This window comes from Vigna unguiculata, chromosome 1, assembly GCF_037176805.1.
Source record: "Vigna unguiculata cultivar grain cowpea cultivar isolate G323 ecotype 2 chromosome 1, ASM3717680v1, whole genome shotgun sequence".
Taxonomy (NCBI): domain Eukaryota; kingdom Viridiplantae; phylum Streptophyta; class Magnoliopsida; order Fabales; family Fabaceae; genus Vigna; species Vigna unguiculata.
Genome location: NC_140792.1, coordinates 27,975,696 through 27,994,317, shown reverse-complemented (window position 1 = coordinate 27,994,317; position 18,622 = coordinate 27,975,696). Strand labels below are relative to the sequence as shown.

General features: G+C 32.8%; 1 protein-coding gene across 1 annotated transcript; it reads left to right on the top strand.

Moving 5' to 3' along the window:
• Positions 1-4,082: 4,082 nt before the first annotated feature.
• On the top strand, positions 4,083-6,489 carry LOC114162988 (glyceraldehyde-3-phosphate dehydrogenase A, chloroplastic). Its single transcript, XM_028047025.2, has 5 exons — positions 4,083-4,308; positions 4,432-4,548; positions 5,002-5,306; positions 5,486-5,730; positions 5,822-6,489. Exons 1-5 carry the CDS (start codon positions 4,267-4,269, stop codon positions 6,322-6,324), a joined length of 1,212 nt encoding a protein of 403 aa, XP_027902826.1. The 5' UTR covers positions 4,083-4,266; the 3' UTR covers positions 6,325-6,489.
• The last annotated feature ends 12,133 nt before the right edge of the window (positions 6,490-18,622 follow it).

Below are 18,622 nucleotides of genomic sequence, written 5' to 3'. Positions count from 1 at the left end.
TATGAGGTTGTCGCGGAGGAGATTTGGTAATAGTTATGTGCAGGTCATAGGGATAGGAGTGAAATTGACATCTTTCTTGCCCCAATTTAATTTTTCCGCCCAATGTTCTAATTTGATTTCTTGGACTGAGACATTTGAGGATAGACAATAGGGTGTAGATTAGCTCTTCGCTCTATTCTTATCCCACACCTAGAACCATACATTCAAATTTTCTAGAAAATTTAGGTCAAGTGCAATTTTTCCGTTCCTTATGCCGACCTCAATCCTCTCTCCCATTATAATCAAGTCTGTAAAGTTTGAGGAAACACTACTCATCATGTGTTTATAAAAGGGTGACTGCAAAGTATTTATAAATATAACCACCATCTCTTATTCATGCAAAGGTGGCTCTACTTGAGCAACAATCTCTCTCCATCTTAAAGCATACTCTTTGAACGTCTCTAACTCCTTTTTCGCCATGTTCTGCAATTAAAATATGTCATGCACACTATCACCATTATATTCATATTTCTTCATGAATGCAGCCACCAGATCTTTCCAGGAATGAATTCAGGTTGGTTCCAAATGCATGTACCAATTAAGAGCCATGCCAATCAAGCTTTCTTAGAAGAAGTGAATCAGTAGTTTCTCATCATGAACGTAGGCAATCCTTTTTCTACAGTACATGGTTATATGATTCTTTGGACAAGTGTTCCGTTGATACTTTTCAAACTCTATAAATTTGAACTTCAGAGGTATCACCACATCTGAAACTAAGCATAACTCTGCAGCATTGCCAAACTCAAAGTTTTGTCCACCCTCTATAGCTCTCAACCTTTCCTCTAACATTTCCGATTTATTTGTGGCATCATTAACATTTAGAGGTGTAGTGATATGGGGTGAAGGTTTCACCTCAGGTTGCTTTTCCATTGACACATGTACTACATTTGGTTGAACAATTCCTTGGGTGCTTGTGAAGGTGGTTGTCTCAGGTTCATTATCCTTCGTATCATGAGTTGCAACCATGTAGTTTGCAACTTTTTTTCTCTGAGTCAAATCCAATGGGTGGACTATAATTCAGAGGAAGACCGTATGGAGGAAAAACTTGGGTTTTCTGAACCCTTTGTTGATGTTGTTGAGTGGAAGTCTCTCTAGAGTTTTCTAGTGCCTCTATGGCTTCCAAAATCTCACTTATTTGCTCCTTCAATTATTGAATATCTATCTTTGTTGCTTCATGAGTTTCTCCCAAATTCTCCATGATCCTTTATCAACAAGTCCTTTAAGGTGTCACAATTTCTTTATTTTATTAGCATGAACTAATGAATGCAAAAACCAAATCCATGAGACCCATTATGCATATGCTAACAATATGAATGTATTATGCAAGATGACATGAGGATGCATGATAGGTGTTAAAAAAACTATGTGCCCCAAGGGGCATTTATTTACTTTATATGTTGATGTGATTAAGGAACACCATGCATGATATGCGACTAATTGAAAACCTACATAAGATTTATTGGTGCCTCAAAAGGCATGTATTCATATGATATGAGTATGAAATGTAATGCACTTATTTCAAAACTCCATGCATGATATGCAATCGAATGGCATAATGAAATGCAGGTTTGTGCCTTAATATGCCTTATTTATATGAAATGTAATGTATGTATTGATATGTACAAGAAAGAGGTGAGAATTAAAGGACGTAATTGTCTTCCTTTTGTGCCTTAACATAGGTTGACGCTTAAAGTACTAAGGTGAAGTACACGCGCTCAACAAGATGGTTACCTAATGCCTAAGGATCATGGTCACTAAAGCTATGGTCCACTTCCCACAACAGTTGATAAACAACATGATGTAAGAGTACCAAATGAAGCAAACAAACTATAGCTAGGGTTCTCACAATGATAACTTGGGAAGTACATCCACTGTGGCACTACAACACAATCCCCTTCTAATTCTAAGCTACACAAACCCAGGATAAGGGCCCTACTCATGTCATTTACAAAATATAAAGTGAGTGTGTGAAGGGAGAAAAATGCACAACTAAACCCCCACCTACAAAATAATCATAAAAGATCTAGGTAGATACAACACATGTTTTCTACCCTAGAGTTCAATATCCACAATTATTTCATACACTAAATGAAAAAGAGATAGACACACATAAAGAACAAAGGGAAAAATAAACATTTAAACTAAATACATCACTTTTGCATATTCAATTAAATAGGTCTGACTCTCTGATGTCCCTAGCAGAGTCACCATCTGTCGCAACCTAAATTACGATAGGATGACGAACCAAAAAGAAACTGGTTTGGAAAAACATATTTGAAGTCGTAACCATAGTTTACACTTGAAAACTATGAAAAACCATAAAGATAAAATAAAGTCTGCGAAAACCAAATTTAGGGTTCGGGAGTCGGTTACGCATAGGAAAGGCATTAACACCTTACAATGCACCCGCCTAAAGGCGGTACTTTAATTAAATTTGCAAAAAAGATGTGTTTATTTTATAATATTTATTTTTCCAAAAAATAAGAAAATAAATTGAACAAATATATTTCTTTGAGTGAAAGGGACCCGACAAGGATTAACCTTGGTTCTACGTATTCTCATTAAAAATGAGAAATTATTGCTACGTAGTTTTTTATAAAAAAATAATTTTAATTTTTAAGGTTGTCTTTTAACTTTTTTGAAAATGAGTGTTATGCGACGTGTGCAGTCGATTAGACATCAAAACCTTTTTATGATTTTTGTATTTAAAAATAGGAGTATCGTGCGACGCGAACGGTCGATTAGACACCAAAACTATTTTTATAATTTTTGTATTTTAAAAAAAGAAGTGTCATGCGACGTGAACGGTCGATTAGACACTAAACTATTTTTTATAATTTTTGTATTTAAAAAAAAGAAATGTCGTTGGACGCGAGCGGACGATTAGACACTAAAACATTTCTATAATTCTGTATAAAAAAGAAAAGTGTCATGCGACGCTCGGTTAGACACTAAAACATTTTTATAATTTTTGTATAGAAAAGAAAAGTGTAATGCGACGCGAATGGTTGATTAGACATTAAAAGAAAAAATAAAGAAAATAATTTTAAATTTTTATTTATTCTTATTTTTATCATTTTTTAAAACTATTTTAATTTTTATTTCAATTTAAAATACTTTTATTATTTTAGAAAATGACGTGATTGAAATGTGAGATTTAATTTAAAAAAGGTAAAATTGGAAATAGAAAATGAGAGTGCATAAGTGAGTATGTGGGTGTAATGAGAAAAACTATACACATAGAAACGAAGTGCATAAAGAGAAATGGGTGATCCATAAAGTAAACGCATCCTAACCTAAAAAAAAAGGAAATTAAAGGAGTGATGGTGTGTGTTTAGTAAAAATGCAGGTACATGAGGTAAAATAAAACTAAATGCAAGGAATGTGGGATTAATACATTGGGGAGTGCATGAAGTAAATAAACAGAACCCAAATTAAATATGCAAATTAAATCATGGACAAATTAAATCATGGGGTGCACGTAAAATATATATATATATATATATATATATATATATGTATATATATCGTTCAAACAACACTTTTTTTACAACAACCTTCCGTATCCTTCCATCGTATCAATTATGCTATCACGTATGTGCTATGTGTCTTTGTTATAAAATATTATATAAATTTATTGCATAAGCATAATTCCTCTCAGCAGAAAACAACCTTACAATCACCAAGTTGGATCTAAATTGCGAGCAAGTATTGAACCCAAGCAGATGAACCCAAGTGAAAGAATGGCCATAAACTTCATTTATCCATTCGTGTCCTCTAACAATGTATTTCTGTCGTTTCTGTGTGTGTGGGTGTCTCTTGTTGCCCACAAAATTGTACCTTGATATTTTGCTTTGAAGGTTTTGTACTCTGAAAAATAAATGTTTTCTTTGAAAAGTGTAGAATTTGAGTGAATTTTATTGTCCACTGATGTAAGTGGAAAGCCCATAACCTGGTCCACTTTGGACTCAAGGTTCAGATCCAACCATCAATCTATACATATATAGAAGAAAAATAAGAGAGACAGAAAAATAAAAGCACCAATCACAACCATTCATTGCATGAGAGGCTATCCATAATCTCATCCTCACTTACGCTCATCAGTCACAGCCACACATCCATGTTGCCTCCTCTTGCTTCCCTATTAAACTTTACAACACATAACAACATGAAACCTCATTCTACTCTACTGCTTCACTTCTGCTCCACAAAATCCACTGCTCAAACATGGCTTCGGCTACTCTCTCTGTAGCCAAACCAGCTCTTCAGGTTCATCATCTTATCCATTTTCATGCATCCTTGCAAACAAACTTGTGTTACTTATTTTGCCATGTTTTGTAAGGTTAAGGTTGTTGTTGTTTATGATAGTTTTTCATTCCTTTGTCTATTCAGGCAAATGGGAAAGGCTTCTCTGAGTTCTCTGGCCTTCGCAGCTCATCAAACCACCTTCCCTTTTCCAGAAAAGCTTCTGAGGATTTCCATTCTGTCATTGCCTTCCAGACTTATGCAGTAAGTTCCTTACTCTACTGCATTAATCAATGTCAAATTTTACTGTAAAGTAAAAATACTAGGTAATTGGATATAGACATACAACATGTACAAGAAATTATCTCATATATATAGTTAGACAAATAGATATACTTCCTGAACTATGTACCAAAACCAAATTTTTCAGATGGTACATGCGAAAGTCCTTTAGTTTATGATTTGACTTTTCTAGCAGCTGCTATACCACATTAATCATAATGCGTCTGAACCAAAAACACACACCCAATTCGTGATCATCATTCTGTAAGAGTTCTTGCTTTGAATTATATCAGAGTATGAACTAGGCCTTTCAGCATTTGAGCATAGAAAGAAACGAGGAAAGAAAACCCCAGGGTGATATGAAAGAGTTAACTAGAAAGGAAAAGGTGTGTGATGATGAGTTTAACAATGTTGGTATTATGTGTACTTTTGAAGGTTGGAAGCAGTGGAGGATACAAGAAGGGTGTGGTGGAAGCAAAACTGAAGGTTGCCATAAACGGGTTTGGAAGGATCGGAAGGAACTTCTTGAGATGCTGGCACGGTCGTAAAGAGTCCCCTCTTGATGTCATTGCCATCAACGACACCGGTGGTGTCAAACAAGCCTCTCACCTCCTCAAGTATGATTCCATCCTCGGAACCTTCGATGCTGATGTCAAGCCTGTGGGCAATGATATAATCTCCGTTGATGGAAAAGAAATCAAAGTCGTCTCTGACCGCAACCCTGCCAACCTTCCCTGGAAGTAAGCTTCTTGTTCAGTTTCATGCAATTAGAGTCTCTTTAAGAAAGAACTTTTCACAGTTTCAAGTAGAGAAGGTGTGAAAATTCTTTCTGGTTTGCATCCAAACATGTTCCTAGGAAAGTGGTTTTTGTGAGGAGAAGAGAGTAACATGTGAAGATGAGTGTGTGGTTTTATTGCAGGGAGTTGGGGATAGACTTGGTGATTGAAGGAACTGGGGTGTTCGTAGACAGAGAAGGTGCTGGGAAACACATTCAAGCAGGAGCTAAGAAAGTGCTCATCACAGCACCTGGTAAAGGAGACATCCCCACCTACGTGGTCGGTGTCAATGAATTTGATTACAGCGCAGATGAACCCATCATCAGCAATGCCTCTTGCACCACTAACTGTCTTGCACCCTTTGTGAAGGTCCTCGACCAGAAATTCGGTAATGTTCTTGTGACCACATTTTCTGTCACATTCATTCCTCGTTTGAAAACAAAACATCCTGGTTTTACATGTTTTGAAATCCATGGCAGGTATCATCAAGGGAACCATGACCACCACTCACTCCTACACCGGAGACCAGAGGCTTCTCGACGCGAGCCACCGTGACCTGAGGCGTGCTAGGGCCGCAGCTCTGAACATTGTGCCCACTTCAACCGGAGCAGCAAAGGCGGTGGCGCTTGTGCTGCCAACCCTGAAAGGGAAACTGAACGGCATTGCACTGCGTGTGCCAACCCCAAATGTGTCAGTGGTGGACCTTGTTGTTCAGGTTTCAAAGAAGACCTTTGCAGAAGAAGTGAATGCAGCGTTCAGAGAGAGTGCAGAGAAGGAGCTGAAGGGAATCCTCTCAGTGTGTGATGAGCCTCTTGTTTCTGTTGACTTCAGGTGCACTGATGTGTCCTCAACCGTTGACTCCTCGTTGACCATGGTGATGGGAGATGACATGGTGAAGGTGATTGCCTGGTATGACAACGAGTGGGGCTACTCTCAAAGGGTTGTGGATTTGGCTGACATTGTTGCCAACAAATGGAAGTGATGATCGAAGCTCATTGCTATTTTATTATGCACCATGCATGCCATTGTAATTTTGTATGCTACTACTACAACACTCGTTGCTTCATTCCTTCTAAACACCTACTGAGAAACACAACCATCAATTTTCTCTGCCTTCTCATTGTGCAATAAAATTCTTACTTTCAAATCTCAATCTTCAAACATTATTTTTCTTTGCTTAAAACAGAGATTGCATAATAAGAGGAGGGTTTTTTACAATTCTCGTGGAATTTACATTTGAAATTCCAAAGTTGGTGCAAGTTTTTAAAACATTTACCCATATAGGGAAAGTTGTTGAGAAATGGTATGACTAAATTATAAAGAAGTCGTGTTAATTTAATTTGAAGTGGTGCCAAGAAAAACAAGACTTACCTATAAAAAAATAAAGTTGCATTATAGTCACACGACTTTAATTAAATTAATAATCTGTTTAAACAAATCCTATCAATATAACACAATTTTAATTTTGGATTTTTTATGAAGAAGTTGTCTCAAAGCACAACTTCAATGATTTTTTTTATTGTTTTAAAATTTTTTTTTCACATTCTCAATTGTTACTATCAAATTTTTTTAAAAATTAAAAATTTATTAGAGTAATTGATAGGAGAATGAAGTAAATATGCACATGAAGAAAATAAAAAGATTTCTTAATAAAAAGTACATGAAATGAAACATCTTAATAATTAGTAGATGACATATATTAAAATTAAAGTAAACAAAGTTTATGCAATGCAGTGATAAGAGTTAAACAAAATGAAAATTCAGTTTCTATTTGGCTAGTTTGTTCTGGTATAACCAATACTTGTACAAAACAAAAATTTCTTTGGTTTGTTCAGAATTGACTAGTTTAATTCATTCTGGATACGACTTGTACTTGGTCTTCCTAATTGTTTGCGTTGTAGGTGGGAGTCAGGAATTAAATTTGGACCAATATAAGTAGACCAATAATCTTTATTTTGAACATGCTGAAATTGCACCTCATAACCCTTGAAAATATTTTGGAGGCTATATAGACAGGATCCACAAATTTCACGAGTTGTAAATGTAGGGATGAGCAAACAACCATTACATGAGGGTAAGGTAGGTGAAGAGCTTGAAACTCCCTACAATCACACCACCAATCATTTAACTTAACAATGTATGACATTGGGTGGCGTCCAAGTTGGGGAGTGGAAATCTTCTAAACATCGAAGACTGAATTCTACTGATTATACCTCTAGACACAGCACACGGCAGATTATTGTTCATTTTTTCTTAATAACACATAAATATCCTCTAGATATTGGTGGCTAACTCGTAGCACGCATTCAATATTTGTTCCACATTCCACGAACCTTTCTTTGGTTCTTTCATAAACATTTTTAACAAGAGCACAAATTGGTAATGATATTGCTCTCCTCATAACGGAGCTCATACATTCGACTAAATTATTGTCGTGTGGTCATATCTTTTTCCTCCATTGTATGCTTGGGTCCACTTTTCCAATGGTAGTTTGTTTATCCAAGAAGTTGCTTGTTGAAATTCGATTCTCATAGCATATATCTTCACTTGAAGTGTGGGTTGTTTCATTTCACAACCTAACAAATTCAATATTAGAAAATAACAATGTTTATCATATTTGAAAATTGAAAATAATTAACCTCTTAAAATTTTAGATCAATGATATTAGTCATCATCCTTAAAATTTTTGTTCTAATTTTAAACTAATTGTAACACTAAACCAAAATATTTAAGAAAAATGTGAATTTTAACAAAAAAAATCATTATAACATTCATATAAAAATTAAATTTGGTCTCAATTTGGAAATGGACAAAATTTTTCCATTTTAAAAAAAATGGGATTAAATTGAACAAAAATAATAAACATAGGGACCAAATTTAATGTAAAACATTGACTTTGACATGTGACACATTACTGGGTTGACATGTGGACATTTTTTTCAAAAATTAAAAAAAAATAAAAAAAACCAAAAAAACCACGAAATGACATGTGGTCGTCACTATTCGTTACCGTTAACTATTTAAGCGCGTTAGCAAAAAAAGACCAAATTGAACAAATGAAAATTAGGATCTAATTGAACAAAAAAATATTATGACTGAATTGACAATTGAACGAAAATAGTAGAGCTGTCAAAACGGGTAACCCGGCCCGACCCGGCTCGACCCACCACGAGTTGATGATTTAGTGAGTCAATCCAACCCGGCTCACTTTTAGCGAGCCAAAAAAATTCGAACCCAGCCCGGTCCACCACGGGTTGACGGGTTAAACGGTTTGGCTCACGAGTTCACTTAATTAAAAAAAAATATTATTTTTTTATTTTTTTTCAGTCAAAACTAAATTGCAATTCTAATTAAAATCTAAATAAACTTTAATACAATCCAAATACAAACCAAAATAAAAAAATACAAATTATTTATGTGTTTGATAAAAAAACAACCTAACATGACCCAAACGTAAAGTCCAACTTAATAAAAAAAATAAAAAAAATTTGTGTAACCATTTTATCTGCGGGTTGGTGAGCCAACCCGGCTCACCACGGGTTCAACCCGGATGAGCCGGGTTCTAAATGAGCCGGGTCAAAAATTAACTCGTATTGAAATTTGTAAAAAAATTTCAACCTAACCCAGCCCGAACCCGTGGTGAGCCGGGTTGGCTGGCGAGTTCCAATCCATTTTTACAGCTCTAGAAAATAGGAATCAAATGTGTATTTTAATCATAAAAGAATAACATGAAAAATAAATAACAAAAGGTAATTCTTGAAAATCCAAGCTTTTTAAAATAATTATTCATCTACATCAACAATTTAAGGGTTTCGGATACTTCAAACAAACTTAAGAACGAAGTTTTTCTATTTACTAATAAAACAATTTATGTTAACATGTATAATAACTTTATTTAAAATTTATTTTTAAGTTTTTTTTATGCAAAATTATTTATTTATTTGTCTTAATTAACTTCATTCAACATTTCTTTTTCAATAAATACTAAAACTAATATATTTAATCGTTGTTGAAACATCATTAATCTTAAATACGTTTTGATTATCTCTGGTTTTAAAAAAATTCTTTCGACTAAAACAACTGTTACTATAACATTAAATATATATATATATATATATATATATATATATATATATATATATATATTTGAAAAATAATTTATTCTTTTATATAATTAAGATTGGCAATTTGTTTATCATTTTCCAATTCTATAATTTTTTTTAAAATATTTAATTTTGTAAATAAATTTAACTCATCAAGAGCCAATAAATTATAATGTTTCAAAAAAAAATCAAGGTTTAAGCATTTTGTCAAGTATCTAGAATATATAACCTTTAGAAAATCTATTCGCAACCATTCATAGTATTTTAATTATATTTATTTTAGATATGTCAAAGTGAGTCCAACTTGACTCACATGGGTTGGCTCACCACGAGCCGGGTTAAAAATGAGCGAACCCAACCCAACTCACTTTATAGTGAGTCAGAAATTTTGCAACCCAGTTCAACCCACCACGGGTTGGTGGGTTAAGTAGGTTGACTCACTAACCCACATAAAAAAATTATTTATTTATTTATTTTAAAGTATTCAAATATTTAAATAATTTTTAAGCAACTCATGAGATGATAATCACAATAAAATCAAGAACTAATGTCTTCATCATGCTCACCACCAATATATGATGAATTGTTTCCAAGAAAGTATCTATATAGTCCAAGAAAACATGACTAATATTATACATTTTTCTATCACGCTATTCAACAAAATATAAATAAAAAAAGTACATTTTTGTCATTCTAGGTTAGAAAAAATTTGTTTATAAGACGGTTACTTGAGTAATTTATTATAAATATTATAGTTAAAGATTAAAGTATCAATATATAAGTTGACAATCAAAATAATTAAACATTCAAACTATTCAAATATTATTGAGCAACATTCTAGTATTTAAAAATATAAAATTGTGAACATATATAATTAGGAATAGTAGATAATTACTAAGAAAAATTAAATAAAATTATAAAAATTTTGATGGGTTAAGTGGGTCAACCTACCTTCAACCTGTTTAACCCGTGGGTTAAGTGAGCTAGGTTGAATTCAACTCACTTTTGAAAAAACTAAATTTTTCTTAATCCAACCTGACTCAAACCCATGGCAAACCAGGTTGGCTCACATGTTGAAACCCATTTTGACATCATTGTTTTATTTTCAAACATAATTTTACGATTAATTTAACATAAGTGTATTTGTACACCTAAAGCAAGGGCTTGTTGTGACCTTAATCGACTTCTTTCTGTCTACTCCTTTTAATAATACAATTTTATATTAAAATAATAATAATAACAATAATAATTATTATTCTAAAGGTAATAGTAAATAATAAATATAAATAAATTTTAAAATTATGGTGGTAGGCTTCTCCAACTATAATGGTTTTTTCTTCTTGCAACCCCATAATTACTATATGTACTTTCATTACAAGAAAATGTTTCATTATTAACTAATTTTAGTAATAAAAATTTTGTTAGTCACTATAGTGATTAATTTAGATACCAATTTAAAAAATAAAAAATTATTGGTTACTAAAATAGTCACTATTATGAATAAAAAATTATAATTGGTCTCTAAAATGGTTTCTAAAATTTAGCTAGCAAGGTTTTACCTATCAAAGGAAATTGATCATTAAACATTAGTTACCAAGGTTTTTGCTACTAGAGAAATCGATTTCTAAATTAGTCTCTAATTAACTAGTGATCAATTATAATTTTTTATTCATAATAGTGATTATTTTAGTAATCAATAATTATTTATTTTGTAAATTGATAGTTAAATTGGTTACTATAGTGACCGGTAACTTTTAATTATTAAAATTGGTTGATAATGAAACATGTTATTATAGTGTTTTTACGGACATAAAAAGACTAAAATATCCTTCTTTTAGACACTGTTATACCGCTACTTTTATCATCACTGTAACTGTCACCATTGTCTTTATTGCCACCATTATCCTCACTACCACCATCACCATTGATGCCTCCAACTATACTTTCGTTCTCCATTTACATTATACTCTTTCAAAAGAGGAAGAAGAGACGTCCTTCCGGAAAATTCCTTTCGAAATGTATTTCATGTGTTGAAAAACTTGTTAAATGTTGTTATAGAAATCATAGACATGTCATATGTTTTGGAGACTTTGTTCAGAAAAGTTTGTTCCAGAAGATATCATATACATTCCTAGAAACTAATTCTAAAAATTGTCCTAAAATACTCATTCCGAAATGCATTTTTTGCGTTCCAAGAATAATATTATAAAAATTCTGTTTCGGAAATGTTATTTTGAAAATCATATTCTGAAAATTACAAAAAACTTATTTCAGAATATTTTCAAAACAGACATCCATAGGTAACCTTTATGAAGAATAAAATAATTATTTTAAAAGCTATAGGTGCAATTAGAAAATATGGAGGTGTAGGAAGAAGAAACTTTGGTAACGGAAAGAGATATGAAATGAGATATTCCATTATCAAAAAATTTCTACAAAACAATGCCAAAGGATCATTCACTTCAATCTAATTGGCTATATTTCGGAAAGGACCCACTCATTAGTAGGGATGACAAATAAACTTTCCTTGTGTGTTTATTCAAACATTTTCTTGTTTTGAAAGAAAATTCTCTTATTTATTGGATATAGGTATGGATAATATCCGATTTTTTTATTGGGTATAGCAATAAGGATGAGTATGTATATATTTGTCCCATCCCTATTCCTATACACACCCAAATACTTGTCCCTTCCCTCATCCATGTCCCCGTTTAAAGTACTCATAATTTATTAGGTAAACCTTTTTTTTTTCTTTTAGTTACACACTTTTTTCTCTCTTCTCTAATTGTTTCGCATAGCATGAAATGAATTAACATCTCTAAAATATTTTTCTCTTATTAAAACCTTTGTGGAGTTAGGTTCAAATGATATATGCAAATTAAATATTTTTTGTGTTTTATATTTAAATATTTCTACTCTTTTTTAATATTTTTATTTATTGTTTATTTTTTTCACATGAAAATGTTTAACTCTAACTTTAAGTGTTCAATGGCATAAATCTTTTATTTACTAGGTAATATACGAAAAGCTTCATTACTCGAATGATCTCTACTTTGGTAGGAGTGTGTCAACTTGGTTCCTCCAATTTTAAATGAGTTTCAAGTATGTCCCTACTTTTGAAAAAGTATTTCGATTAGGTCCATTTCAGAAAAAAAAAAATTACTAATGATGTTAATCTGTGGTTTTTTCTTGCAAAAATTTTTGTTGTTACATGTTAGGTCTCTAGTGTGACACATTGTCTTCATTTTAATTTAGTCTCTATATATGTCCTTGATTCAATTTAGTCCTTATCCATGATTCTTTAATTTAATTTTGTCCTAATTTCTTTTCAAAATAGAGCAATGTTGTCTCTTTCCAAATTTATTATTTGTATAAATGTTACTGATATTTTTTATTAAATATAAATTTTTAACAAATTACGTTATTATTTTTATAAATGTTATACTGATATTTTTTTTTATTAAAAATGACTTTTTAACTTTTACATTATTGTATATTATTAATGCATGTTTTGTTAATCATTTTGAAATTAGAACAATACTGACTCTCTTAACTTTGAGACCAAATTTATTATTTGTATAAATGTTATATTGATATTTTTTATTAAAATAACTTTTTAACATATCACATTATTGTTATTACTAACCCATTTTTTGTTAATCATTTCTTTTACCACTAAATTTTAATATAAATATAAGTACTTAACTTTGTGTATATATATATATATATATATATATATATATATATATATATATATATATATATATATATATATATATATATATATATACTTAATTAGTTTTAATCTTATAAAAAAACATGAATTAAAAAAACATATTTTAATTATTAAAAAATTTGGGACAAAATTGAATCAAAGAGATATATTTAGGGACTAAATTGGATCAAGGAGACATATACAGTGACTAATTGAAATCATGACAATGACACTTGGTAGAGACACTAACACATGACATTGCGTAGTCATGTGGCATTGACAATACCTATAAGACCCAGAAAAATTAATTAAATAAATAAATATATTTATTTAATAAATGCGAGAACGGGAATCCCTAATTTAATTAATGCGGAGAGAGAAGACAAGGAAAAATACTAGTTCAAGTAGTTGAAAGTATTTGTAGTGTTAAGAGGACTTAGGTTTGAGTCTTGTGTATGTCAGTTGTGTGTTATTTTAATTGGGTATTATTTTAATAATATGTTTGACCATGATGAGTGATAATATAGTCCTAGATATATAGGAATTATCATGAAACTTGAATTGGTTGAATTGATTGTGCACTTGCTTGAAATTAAATGGTTGTGTGTTTAAATCTTGGTTGAGACAAAATAGGCTTCTTTTTGGCCAAATTTCTTTTTAGCATGAATGTGACGGAGCAGAAAACCTAGCCCTCTAAGAGGACTCCTGGAAGGGGTTGGAAAACCATATTAAATGGCCATTGATTAATCATTAATCACTTTTTTTAATGTGAATTTGTTTTACTCTTTATGAGCATAAAAACTAAGGTTGTAGAGTGAGGATAATAGTGAAATTAGAGAGACAAAGTGTCCTTTTGGTACAAGCAATCTATTGGCACTCTGAAAATAGAGAGTTGAGAGGAAATTGGGAAGCACATTGGAGAAGGAAATTAGAAGAAGTCAAGGATCAAGGTTTTGGAAATTTGAGCAAGGAGTCTAGGTCAAGGGAGTTGTGCTGATTGTTTTAATTTTATTATAATGTTTTTGTATGGCTTGATGTATGCAGAATGCCTTTTTCATTAATTTTCATGCATTGTTTTCAAGTTTCTGGAAATTTTCCAGAAATCGCCTGGCGGCTTTGAAGACCCGCCAGGCGATGCATGAGAGTTGGACCCTTTTTTAGGTTTTTTGTGATGAACCGCTTGGCAGTAAGGGTAACTCCGCCAAGTGACGTGAACACTATGCAATTACGCTATTTTTCGTAATTTTCGTGTAGTAGGGACCGCCGGATGGTGGTTTCCTATCGCCAGGCACAAGTCTCTGGTCTTATTTCGTTGGGTGGTAGGATCTAGTTGTTGGGCGACTAAATTTTTTCTTGTTTGCGTAGTTTTCATAAAAGTGCTTTTCTCGATTCGTTAACCGTACGATTTAGATGAAATTTTGACAGGTGATTCATAACATGTTGTTCTTCACTTTGAACAGTGGAGATTTGAATTAAATGTCTGCAATTGGAGATATACGTCACTCATGATTGGTTGTTTGAATTCCCTAAGAGTATAATTATTAATGGATGATTAAGTGTGCTTAAGTGTGCTTAAGTGTTGGTATAACATTGATTGGTGAATGTATATATATAAATATATAGATGTGTGATTGATGAGTATGTTTTTGGTAGTGCTTGATGAGTCATGTTGAATGTATAAATCTAGATATGTTAGCTCAAAGGTATGCTGTTATAAGTGTGTGAAAAAGGCCAATATTGATGATATCACTATGATTGAGTGTGGCATGATCATGACGGGTTTTGGGCAAGTATGGGAACATGATAATCATACTTTAAATGTAATGGAATTGCGGGGGCATGCAAAATTAGGTTACTAAGTGTTGATACAAACTGAAGCTTGATATACTAAATTGGTAAAAAGAGGTGTTATTATAGGTACTAATCAAGACGAGTATATGCTTTGTATGAATAAATGAGAATGTGGCTGGTATCTTGTAATGTACAATAACATGTGGTTCTTGGTTTCACTTAAGGATTGGCATGAGGATGAATGAATGTGCATATGTGAATTTATATTATTGAAATATATAATATGCTTGATTGTAATTCTGAGTTAACTTGCCTATTATAGACTTGTAACATAGTAAAGTGGACTTATGCATGAGTTGTTTGAGGTATAGAAGATTGTTTTGGGGTGTTAAACCAGCAACAAGTCATTACTGGTGTAGCGCCTAGCGGCACAGTGGTGGGCGCAGGCAATAGGAGTATCAGGGAAGTCCTTGGAGCATGTGGCGTCCGACGGTGAGGAGTCAACCACCAGGCGATAACCAGTAAGACAGTGGCTCTATTTGTGTCTGATGCTTGGCGGCGAGAGGGGTTTGCTAGACAATGTGTGCGTGAATGTCGCTTGGCGGCGCTTAGGTAGCGCCAAACAGTAGCGCATAGAGTAGTGTGTTCTGTTGGCTTGTGTTTTGCATGTTTGTGATGTTGGGCTTAGACCAGGAGATGCTTAACTGTGTCATGAGCGGGTAGGTTAATGGCTGGTGGTGAACACGTGATATTATGAGCAGGGAGGTTCATATTATGATGCTCTCGTGTGAGGATACGAGCGAAAATGTTCGTATGCTCCGTGCTCACACTTGAGGGCTATTGCGAATGGGGAGGTTCGTAGTTGTTGGATCACGTGTGTTGGACTACGGATCGGGAGATCCGTAGATTTGGACTATAAACGCAGAGGTTCATAGAGGCAGGACTACAAGCGAGTAGATTCGTGAAAGCATGTATATCCTAGGTCCATTGTCAAGTATAGGTAATGGTTGTGCTCTTGCCGGGTTTTGTTGAACAGGTAAGGGTTGTTGGTTGTAAGTCTTAGAGAAAGCAACGCTTTTACCGGGTTTTGGTGAACTAGTAAGGGTTTTGATCTTGCCGAGTTTTGGGGAACAAACAAGGGTAGTTGCTTGTGGGTCTTAGGGAAAGCAGTGCTCTTATTGGGTTTTGTTGAGCAGGTAAGGGTTGTGCTCTTGTTGGGTTTTGGTGAGCAGGAAATGGTGGTTGCTTGTAAGTCTTAAGGAAAGTAATGCTCTTACCGGGTTTTGGTGAACAGGTAAGGGTTGTGGCTTTTTCTTCCTACGACGCGTTGGTGCGCAAGGGGAGAAATTCTTTCCAAGAGGTATTGGTGCGCTGGAAAGGAATCTAGTTGGCTATGAGAGTATGATATACATGTGTGTGCATATATTTGAATTGTATACATAATTTGATATTGTTAGCTCACCCTATCTGCTTATGTTTGACGATGATCGTGTAATTTGTTACACGAGAACAGATGATGTTGCAGGTGGTGCCGATGAGGCACTTTGGGATTTGATTTTATTGTTTTCTTGATTTACTTTGTAACTCAGATTTTAATTTCCCCTTGTTTTGGGGAAAGACATTTAAATATATTGTTTCTTTTATTTTATATTATTTAAAGTTAGTAATATATGACTAGGATGTTACATTTGGTATCAAAGCAATGGTTTTCAAATGATTTTTGGGCCTTGGGGAGTGAGCTTGTCGTGTTTCGGTTGCGAAACATTGTAGGAATGGACTGGCAGTCTAACCATCATATTATTGATTGTAGATTACGCAGAGTGTTGAAACTGGAAGCATTAAGAACATAAAATATCTTGGTAGAGTAGTAAGGGTGCACACTCATGACTATATCAGAGATAGTTTCCTTTCTTAATTCTAAAGGTTTTGGTAAACGCGAGGGAAGTTATAGGTTGAATTGGTCTCCTATACATTTTCTTGTTATGTTTGCATTTCCGTGGTATGTGTTTGTTGTTTGTGGGGGCAAAGGAATGCAGATTCAGGGTCAAACTTGACCTGCTTGCCTTGCAAGGGTAGGGTAGGGCCTTTGAGGTAGTCTATTGGTCGAAGATACGAATATACAGAAGGATATATTGGTGGATGAGGAAAGCTAAGTTTGGTTTGATGAGCTGAAAAGTGACGTTGGAACTCAAAAAAAATGCATTACACAAAGGGATTTTCAAGAATAAGTTCTATACGGTAGAAGATATTACTGCCCTTCTCTGAAAAAGCTCCCAACAATCCGCAATGTCTGATGTCTAGATATATGATCAAGTAAACTTTGAATTTGATGTTCAAGAGATATTTTCTTGCCACCAAAGTTTTATACGGCTAGATTAAACGGTTGCCACGTTATAGTTTTATGTTCCTTTTCTCATTTAGAACTGACTACACTTGTTTACACCCTCCACAACATTAATAAGGCTTATGAAGTCCAATTTCATCCTCTCATAAATGAATATTACTGGTCCACTTATATAGGATCAAATTTTATTCTAGACTCTCAAATGCGTTGTAAGTCATCGAGTAGGCCAACAACTACGCGTTTTTACAATGAAATGATCAAGCAATTCAACCTAAACCAAAAAAATGTTCATACTATCACAATGAAAGATATAATAGAGGAAATTGTCCATTTTGACATTAAAATTTCATGCTTTGTAATTTTTATGAAGTGGAATTAATAAATTTTGAAACTCCCAAAAATAAAAATAATGTCATGAAGTATTATATTATGATTTTAATCTTCCATTGCTTTGATATTTTTCAATAATTATTTTATTTGCTAATAGTCTTTTGGTGTAATTGTTTATTAATTAATTAATGATAATAATTAAATTTTGCATGTTGTAAAATATATTTCTTTTAATAAAAAAAACATAAGTTGTAAAAAACTAAACAAACTTTTACAAATAAATTCAACTTATTTTACATCATTTTTATCTTAAATATTCAAAAAATTAATCTTTTCTACATAACAAATTACCTTTGCTTAAAAGTTTAAAATAATTATATACGTTAAGTACATGTGAGTTTTGATTAATGTTAATAAGTGCATGGAAAAGTTCCTATACAGAAGTCGTAACTAATGCAAACGACTTCAGTTTTGAAAAAAAAAATGTATTGAAGTTGCATATTGGTAATGCTTCAATACAATCAATTTTTTCCAGCAAGTAGGTAGTTTGTAATATAACAAGTGTCGTATCTACATGAATTTGGCAGAAAAAAAAAACAATGTTTAACTAGTTTGAGTTGCATGAAGAATATAAAAGCATATGTGATGTGAAAAAACAATATTGATCTTAAAATGATAAAGTTGAATTAAAAGTGGATTTAAGCTAGGGTTGATTTCAAAGTTAAAAGACGTATTGAAGTTAGATTTCACTACCTTACCCATCTCTTGTATTAATGTAGTTAATATTTATAAAGATACAATCAATTATAGTTGAGAGTTCTCGTTAAATGTAACTCTAGGTCCATTCTTAGCACCTAGAGCCTAGGATCATCAAACTTCAGTATGATTCCTCAGTGATTGTTTAAATGAATCACCTACACTAAGATCATGACTCTATAACCAACTAGAACCTTAGATATATTCATAGCATCTAAAAACAGAAGGAGAATTAGTTGGA